The 9,669-nt window shown below is 32.8% G+C and overlaps 1 protein-coding gene and 1 long non-coding RNA gene across 2 annotated transcripts; both read left to right on the top strand.

Moving 5' to 3' along the window:
* The first annotated feature begins 1,549 nt into the window (after nucleotides 1-1,549).
* LOC141655817 (uncharacterized) lies at nucleotides 1,550-2,378 on the top strand. Its single transcript, XR_012548196.1, has 2 exons — nucleotides 1,550-1,953; nucleotides 2,066-2,378. It is a non-coding gene; the product is annotated as an uncharacterized LOC141655817 (long non-coding RNA).
* Nucleotides 2,379-6,268: 3,890 nt separating this feature from the next.
* Nucleotides 6,269-9,322, top strand: LOC141656481 (uncharacterized). Its single transcript, XM_074463390.1, has 4 exons — nucleotides 6,269-6,425; nucleotides 6,754-7,313; nucleotides 7,563-7,924; nucleotides 8,460-9,322. The coding sequence occupies exons 1-4, from the start codon at nucleotides 6,377-6,379 to the stop codon at nucleotides 9,169-9,171; spliced, it is 1,683 nt and encodes a 560-aa protein (XP_074319491.1). The 5' UTR covers nucleotides 6,269-6,376; the 3' UTR covers nucleotides 9,172-9,322.
* The last annotated feature ends 347 nt before the right edge of the window (nucleotides 9,323-9,669 follow it).

Here is a 9,669-nt window from a genome sequence, read left to right as displayed (position 1 = left end):
GAAGTTGGCAGTGAACTATAGAATGTATGTGACCAATTCCAAGTTGTTTCTTCTTATTTTAGAGTATTTGCTTTTTAGTGTGAATTTGCTCCTGACTTTGGCCTTTATGTTTAATTATTGCATAAAATTTCCGTGCATGGTGCACTTGCAAGTTTGCAATCTCGTCCTCGATTTATCTTGTTGTTTTCATTTCCAAACTTTTAAATAGCGGTGGATAGAATGGTCGTAAGCTATGAGTTTGATATATAAACTAGATGGCTAGAGAAAATATGTTGGCTGTTTTTAGGTCTATCGAGTTTCTATTCTTGAAATGATGCGCTATTTAAATAAATGAGGACTGCGTAAGCATTTTTGTTGGTCTTTCGTGTAATCTTTGTTTCACCGACTCACTTTGTTCATTAAAAGGGTGGGGGGTTCTGCTTTGCTCTGTCATGGCCAATGAGTTATCACCCTATTTGTGAAAAAATGAGTTTTGAACATTGGTTTGTTGTTTATTTCAGGAGAGAAAGATATTGGCAAATCTGGGAAACCGCTGCACTACAAGGGAAGCAAATTCCACAGGATTATTCCAAGCTTCATGCTTCAGGGAGGTGATTTCACTCTCGGGGATGGAAGAGGTGGAGAATTAATCTACGGAGAGAAGTTTCCCGATGAAAACTTCAAGCTGAAACATACTGGACCCGCTACTTAACTACTTTTGTTGTCTTGTTAGTGATTATTATGTGAAAGGTTGTTGTGTGTTTAGAATCAAGACATGAGAGTTCTGTTGGTGAAATAATACCTAACTAGAAGGGTTATAACAACTTGTTGAATTGAAAAATGTTCGTTGAAGATTATAGTTTTTTGGGCAACGGATATTTATCCTTGTCTTCTTTCAATGTGTATGCCTTCTCTCTATGGCTAATGCAGGTCTCGACACCAATGGGTCTCAATTCTCCGTTGCAACTGTAACAACCAGCTGGTGAGTGAACCATGCATTTAACAATGGAATTTTGTACTGCTAAGAGCTAGTGAATGATCTGTATAGTTGAGGGCTTTCTATTTATTTATTCCTGGCTAATTATGTGAAAATATTCTCATTGTTCGCTTTTTTATATTGAAGTGTTTTGAATTATGTGTGAAGTGATTACTTATTTTAGTTAAATAAAATATAGGGCGCTCGAGAAAAGAAATGCTATCGATCCACTTGCCAGGTTCGAGGAGAAACCATTTACTTGGAAATTAATTGAGGTATTATATATTCTTAATTGTTCAGACTAGCTATTATCTCTGTTAGTATCCTAGCATTCGTCCTATGAAGCATATGGACACTAACCAAATATTGAATTCTCTTTTCCTGCACGTTCCCACGAAATACTCTATTGTTTCTGTCTTGGCATGACAAATAGTGTAAAACCGTAGCAACAAGGTAGTAGTTACACCAGTTATGTTTCTAGTGTTTCTTTTTTGCATTTCCTATGAGATGACCAATGAACCTCCCTCCAAAGATTATATGTTTTCTCTTGAATACTTAACCACAGCATATTCTAGCTGAAAATCAATACTTGAAAATAAATATGAGTAGTGGGATTCCATATTAGATTTGCACAACACACTTCGTTTTTATCAAACAGAGCCCCTTTTGACATATTTGATTAACGGTGGGTCACTTGAATTGGATGGCCAATGTAGCTGTAAAACTGTTGATATTACCTCCTTCCTCAAATAGCCTTATTAACCCATTTCACTCTTAGAAAATGAGGTCTAAAGATCTCATAAGTTGTCCATAAGCTGAATTTACCACCCTTAATAATTGTTTTTGTCATAGGGAGTAGATATAATATGTATATCTCATCATAGGTTTCTATTTTAGTGTCCTCGGCAGCCCGTGTTGGGAGCGTATTATGCGGATATTATGTTTGCCGATATATGTTGGAGATTATCAAAGGAAGATATATTAATATTCTCCCAAATGTATGTTTTTTTTCTTTATTTGAATCATTTGCATCTCTTTTTTTTGCATTTCCATCTTAGGTAATTATTTTACTTTTCACATCATATATACTATATTAACTATATTTTTTAGGTGGCGTGTGTATAATAGTTCGTGCTTAACGCCCCAAAGACATACATCGTTAGCAAATTGACGAGGTGTGGAATATTTGGGCCGAATTCGCACTCCAATTTAAGCCTGAAAGCAATGATGGATGAAGATGATGACTATAGTTTTTGGAAGATGCACATGGATGCGGCTAAGTGATGAGGATATAAGAATTTTAATTTATGTTTTGCAGAAGGTAGCGTATCTTTGATATTTGTAGCCTCTTAAAAATATGATAAGACTTTGTATATTTGCTCAAGGATTTGTCCTTATGGATTCAAATTAAATTTGAAAGTTATTTGTTGCGTAAAACTTGCTGAAGTTTCTGAATTGTAACAGGTTTAATTTTTATGAGCTATACGGTTAAATCGTGTAGGAGTTACGATAAAAATAGAAATATTAAAAAAAAATGTAAGAATCAAAGGGAACGGTTGTATCATCCCCCGTTCTCTCTGAAAAGGTTCAACAATGGCGCCAAACACCTCTGTCAAAGAGAACGCCTTAACAAAGAGCCCGGTCCTCTTTTACACCCATGCTGTTTGAAATATCAATGAGAGCGGTTCCCATTAACAACCGTGCTATTTGAAATAACAACGAGCACGGGTTGACCATTTACCAACCGTTCTCATATGTCAAAGAGAACGCTTCGCCACAGGCCGGTTGAAAGACGCATTTAGAACGGTGCTTGACCGTTCTCCTTAATGGTTATTGTAGTAGTGTTATAAGATCTGAACTGAACTGAACTGAACTTATAGGATCTGAACTTATAGGATCTGAACTTAACTGAACTTATAGGATCTGAACTTAACTGAACTTATAGGATCTGAACTTAACTTATAAGATCTGAACTGAACTGAACTGAACTTATAAGATCTGAACTGAACTTAAATTAAGTGACGTATAGGATCTGAACTGAACTTATAGGATCTGAACTGAATTAACTGAACTTATAGGATCTGAACTGAATTTATAGGATCTGAATTGAACTGAACTTATAGGATCTGAATTGAACTTATAGGATCTGATCTGAACTGAACTGAACTTATGGGATCTGAAGTGAACTTAAATTAAGTGACTTTAAGTCCAAAAGAACAGGGCCTATATACTCTCTCTTATTCGGGGGTTTTTCCCCCTTTGATGTGGGCACAAGATTTTAGGAGATTATTAAAGAATGAATAAAGGAAGATGGTGAGGTTTGTGGATTGGAGAGAGAAATGAATAATTAGGAATTAAATAAGGAATAATGAGTTAGGTGGGTTTGGTGATAGGAGAGAGGGATGAATAAAATAAGAATAAAATTGGGTGGGGTTTGGTAATAGGAGAAAGGGATGAATAAAATAAGAGTAAAAGTTTCCAAAATAAGAAAGGGGAAGAAAACCTGAATAAACCGTTTAAGGAAATAATTATGATCGCTTTTAAATAATATTTTATTCTATTATTTCATATTTATTTAAATATAAAACCTTAATACAAATAGATAATCAAATAATATAAAATTTAATCTGATAAAATTAAGTAACATAAAAATTGATTGCAAATATTTGATAAATTTATTTAAATATATAAGTCTGATAAAACTTTTGTAAGTAGCAAAAGTAACTCTTTTAATAATGAAAATAATTGTAGCAATATTTAATGTAATAAATATGATACTTCGTAGTAGTTACCTATTTCAGTTGCAAAAGTAACCATATTAGCAGCGGGAATGGTGAAAGTCATAGTAGCAAGAATATGAGTAGTGAAATTAACAGTATTAAATGCAGGAGTAGTGAAAAAAAAAAGATAATTAGAACGGGAGTAGTGAAAGTAATAGTACTGACAATAAATGTAATAAAAGTAACAATATAAAAAACGGAGAAAATATGAAAAATTAGCTAACAATTCGATTTAAGGAAAATTTTATTTATTTAAACATATGCGTTTAATAAAATTAACGGGAATAGTGAATTTAACCGTAAATATAGCGAGAGTAGTCTAAGAAATGACAATAGCTACTAGTACAGTGAACATAATAATATTAATAGGGTATGTCGTGAAAGTAATGATATTAACAACGGGAGTAGTGATGTGTCTCACAATTTGTTGATAAATTTTATATCTCATCATAATTTCAAAATATATCAAAGAACAATATATTATTAATTGTAAATGTATGCGTTAAGCAAGCCTAGCGCAATTATATTTCATAGAAAATAAAATATAAATGGTAAATAGAAGTTATCCGGGGCCTGCACCAAGGCTCCGTTTGGCAAGGCATTTCAGGTACCTGATTTGGTCAAAGTAGCTTATTTGACAATAATTTAAGGTACCTTATTTTTTTGTAAGCATTTGGCAAGTAACTTATTTGACCAAGTAAGCTACCTGAAATGAAATGCTACCTAGAGTAGCATTTGAGATTTCAGTACCTGATTTGGTTTGATTTTTCGTTTTTACCCTTTAAATCTATACTATTAAATAATTATCATATCCTTTTACGTCATTTCATCAAATACAGTTACCTTTTCAGTTAGTTTGCCAAACATTTTTTTTTATATAATCAGTTACCTTATCAGTTCCTAATTTTTAGCTACCTTATCAGTTACCTTTTCAGGCTTCAGTTACCTTTTCAGTTTTCAGGTACCTTTTTAGGTTTCAGCTACCTTTTCAGTTAGTTTTACTAAACAGAGCCCAAACCTAGTCAATCAATACAATATATTAAATCCAAAACCAAGAGACTTCAATGTAATTAATGAAAGTTATACAAATTAATTATACTATATAGTTTTAAATCAATAGCACCGTGTGATGGACCCGATTAAAAGATCTCAATGCAAATATTATATAGTTTGGGTTAAAATTAAGATATATAGAAACTTGGTAATTTTCCTAAACATGGTCAATTTCCTTAATATAAATAATTAATTAAGATGGTCAATTTCAAAGAGACTAAAAAGAAAGAAGATGCCTGGTAATTTTCCTAAATATTTATAGAAGACTAGAAGATGATCAATTTCCTTAAAATAAAATAATTAATTAGTATAAACATGCACACTTATGGTATTAATTATTATCATCATAAAATAAAATTTAAAATCTATGCAATTTTATTAAACTTTATAGTTCATTAGATGTATGGAGATGTTAATTACTTAACATGCAAAAATATAATAAGTAGGTTATAAATAATTCAAGTTAGATTCCATAATATATAATATTGCATAATTCTTTCGATTTGATTTAATGCATATATTTAATATATTTATATAAATATATAATCCTCTTAAAATTGCATGCCTAAGGAGTAAAACTAATTTCGTCAATATAGAAAAGATGAATTTTGGAAACTGTAAATAGGTAAATGTAATCAAGATTTCCAAAAGATATGATATTTCGTAATTTAGTAGATTTATACTTTAATTAGTGTAGAATAATGACCATTTATAAGTAACATTTTAATCTAATATTTAAATATCTAATAACCAATAGACATAAAAAATAAATTTAATAAAATCAAGTAACATAACGATTTAATGCAAATATGTAGTATATTTATTTAAATATATAAGTCTGATCAAATAACAGTAATAGAAGTGGGGTAGTGAAAGTAATAGTAGCAGCAACAAGAGTAGTGAAATGAACAATGCGTAAGTAGTGAAAGTAACCATAATGACGGCGGAAGTAGGAAAAGTCTTAGTAGTAAAAGTGTTGTGATGAAAGTAACATTAGTAATAGTGTACGTAGTTAAAGTAACGGTAGTAATAATGTGAGAAAGTATGGATAATTAGGAAATCAATCGATTTAAGCTAAATATTTTATTTATTTAAATATATAAGGTTGTAACATTAACGGAAATTATGAATTTAACGGTTAAAATAGCAGAAATAGTCAAAAAAACCGTAGTAATAACCTTATGAGTAGTGAACATAGTATATAATAATAGCATTAAAATACTGTAGTAGTTGATTTGTCCCATAGTTTGTCATAATTTGTTTCAGACGGACACTTTTCGTCTTATTTTCCAGACGGGCTATGTGACCATTTTATAGTTAAATGTAACCACAATGGTATAGGTAGTGTTACAGCTTATGGTAACTGGTTTTCAATAATGGCCATATTTAACTGTAAAACGGTTACAAAATCCCGTCTTATTATTTCAGATCAAAAAGTCCCGTCTAAAGCAAGATGCACTGCTACTATATATACGACCTAGGAGGATGATAAATCCACGTAAAGATAAATACGAAAATTATAAACTTTATTTGAGTTTGTCCAAACAAAATAAAAGCAAAGAGAAAAGGAGGGAGATCGATCGTTAGAATGTCTTTAAGTGATGATGAACAGATTGTCACAACTCCATATGACACAGGTACTTTATTTAACTTTGCATATTAGCTCATTCGATAAGTATTTGTTGTTTCGATTATTTATTTACCTTTCATTTAAGTACATCTCACACAAAACTACAAAAAAGGGAAATAATTTCATTTGTTTTCTCTAAGTTCTTGCATCACAAATAGCAAGTACTAGTAATAGTAACTCTTTTCGCTTGGCTCGGTAGATAAATAATCGAGGTGCTGAAAATGTGAGTTATACGGAGTAATAAGTTACTTATTATAAAGAATCTTAAAGGTAAACAAATGGATAAGACAGTTGAATGTATTAGAAATTACTAAGAATATTTCTATTTTTTAAAGACACTTTAGGCATGAAGTATGAGACATTGAGAGAAGGCGACATAAAAGCGACTACCATTAACAAGAAGGAAACAGGGATGGAAGAGAGCCATTTAAGTGTGTTTTTGGAGGTAACAGGAGCCGGATACGAGAATGTGAGACCGGGATTAGATATTGTGACGGTTTTAGATGTTAACGACAGCATGAAAGGTGAGAAATTGGAAACAATGAAAGGTGTTATGAGACTCTTGATCGATAAACTCAGCTCAGCTGATCGTTTATCAATTGTTACGGTCTCAAAAGATCCTCTGAAGTTATTTGGGTTACGACAGATAAGTATTGTTTCTCGAGGTGAGATTGAAAAGTTGGTGAGCGGATTGGAAACGTACCCTGGCAATGACATCGACGGTGGCCTGGGCATGGCCTTTAAAGTGATCAATGACCGCAAGTACGGTACCAGACGTCCGGCAGCTGTCCTGATCATGTCTGATGGTGACCATATTGAAGTTCCTAGTAACCATGTTTCCTTTCAAACACTGCCTGTTTATACAATCGGATTTGGTGATGATCACGGTTCAATGGTATGTTCGCGATTAAATACCTTCATTGTATTTAAAAATTATGTCACGTCTAGCTTAAAGAGATGTTATTTATCTGATTTTAATCTTTAGACGGATATACTTGAAAAGAGATAACGTGTTATGTTATTATTCTTCTTGTCCACTTTGAAATGTTATGTTATTTAAATATTAAGACGAACCAGAAGAGATCAACATATTATGCTAAGTTCAAATCCTAAGTTCCTAACTCCGTGGTTGTTTGCTGTATAGGTGCTAAACGACATTGCAAAAAGGAGCGACGGGGGAATTTATTGTCCCATAGATGTTAAAAGCACAAGTCCAAGCAACATAACAAATGCATTTTCTAAATTCTTGGCGAAACTATTCACCATTGTTGTTAGCGACTTAAAGTTGACCTTCAAAACAACAAAGTCAACGGTCAAAATAGTCAACGTCTCTGTGGGCACGTACTCATGCTCATACACCCCGTTTACAATGTATGATGATCATGTTATAGTTCCATACGGGGATCTTTTTGCCAATGAAACTTGCAAGGTTAAAGTCGGCCTTCTCCTTCCTCGTGTCGATGCTCAAGAACATTGTGATCTTTTACACGTCTCCTACTCTTGCAGGTAATTCTTTACGTTTTTCTTATATGGGTATTTCAGTCATTGCTCCGTTTTTTTGTTTTAAACAAACATTTGTAAGTTGTTTTTTTCTCATGTTTTATTTCTTAAACCATGTCTTCTCTTTTTTTCTCGGTCTTTAAACCAAAAGCCATTTTAGAAAAATAATTTTTTGATGTTTCTAAATCTATGTAACACGGTCAAAAGGCCATTTTTGTCGGTTATGAGCGTGAGTAAGACACATACTTTGAATAGGGAAAGACAATAATTACAAAAGATTACAACTTGGAGTTCTCGACATGTTAGTGTGACTCGTATATATGTGAACAGTGGTGGAGCGAAAGGGGAGGCACCCTCGCTGAAATTTGAAAAATCCAAAGTTTTTAGTCAATTTTTTTTGAAAATTTTCAAAATTTCCTGAAGACTGAAATTTTTCAACCCCCTAGGCCCTAGCGGGGAATCTTAGCTCTGCCACTGTATGTGACAGATCTATTTGAGTTGAAACAATTTTCACAAGTTTCTTGTTCTCAATTTTTTGCAGGATAAAGGGAGAAGTGTTTAATTCGAGTTCTCGACATATTAGTGTGACTCGTAAGATGGATAACTTGGGCATGAATTTTGGAAACAAAAGGTTGTCCGATTCAAAAATTTCTAGACATCTAAAACAAGCCTTTAACTCTGTTAAGCTTGTTGGCGGTAAACTAACCGATTATGTGGACCAATATATTGGGTTTCAAGCGAATGAAGGGACATCCAATGACCTTGTTCGTTCCCAAAATGTCGATAGCAACCCAAACCCATCTTCTGTGATGCCTTTGGAGGGTGAACCAAGCGAGGAACATCATATGGAATACATGAGTGATCGTGTAAAGCAAGCCTTCGAATCTATTAAGACAATTCGGGGAATACTAAGCAACTATGTGGACCAGTATGTTGGAATTCAAGCGAGCGAAGGGGATGTGGATGACCTAGATCGTTCCCAAAATATCAAAGCCTTAGGCGACCATATTCGCCTCACCTTTGACTCGATTAAAGCAATCGAAGATATACTACAAAATGTCGAAAGCATCCCATCATTTATGATAAATTTGAAAGGCGGAAATATCAATGAACCAGCTGAGATTCCAGTCGAACAAAGCGACGGGCACCATGAAAGTAACCAAGTCGAACACTTGACTGATTATTGTTGGAATTCGTTGAACACCTTGTTTATTGTTCTTTTACAACTCAAAAATTGGTTGACTAATTCATAATACTCCCACTATCCCAATGAATTGTTCACACTTAATTTATTTTGTGATGGAAAATAAAATAAGTGTAAATTATTAATTTGGATGGAGGGAGTAGATATTTATAATTTGTGTAATTTACTCTTTCATTCAATAAAATCTCGCTGTTTATTTACCTTTGTTTTCTCTCACTAAGCATTCTCTCAATTTCTCGAAACTTTTATTACTTATGAACTTAATTGAAAGCCTTACGACGGTTAATGAACTTAATTATTTCTAGAAATGAATAAATTTAATTAGGGTTTTTCTATCATGTGCCTATTGAACCAATTAAGTAAAGTATTACACCAATAATCCTCTAAGTATGGTAATTATGAGTTCATAATTCAATTAATATCTCATGATATATTGGTGTAATATTTTCCTTAATTAACTCCTTATCATGTGCCCATTGGGCACATAATAGAAAAACCAATTCGAATTTTCTAACATGACAAATTAGAGTTGAAATTCATATTTACG

This window comes from Silene latifolia, chromosome 5 (assembly GCF_048544455.1).
Source record: "Silene latifolia isolate original U9 population chromosome 5, ASM4854445v1, whole genome shotgun sequence".
Lineage (NCBI taxonomy): Eukaryota > Viridiplantae > Streptophyta > Magnoliopsida > Caryophyllales > Caryophyllaceae > Silene > Silene latifolia.
Note: the sequence above shows the minus strand (reverse complement) of the source record. Positions and strands in the feature narration are given on the sequence as shown.

Coding starts and splice junctions, on each gene's coding strand:
- LOC141656481 (XM_074463390.1), top strand. CDS start 6,377: ATGTCTTTAAGTGATGATGAACAGATTGTCACAACTCCATATGACACA. Junction 7,314..7,562: donor GTGATGATCACGGTTCAATG/GTATGTTCGCGA, acceptor TTTGCTGTATAG/GTGCTAAACGACATTGCAAA. Junction 7,925..8,459: donor CACGTCTCCTACTCTTGCAG/GTAATTCTTTAC, acceptor AATTTTTTGCAG/GATAAAGGGAGAAGTGTTTA.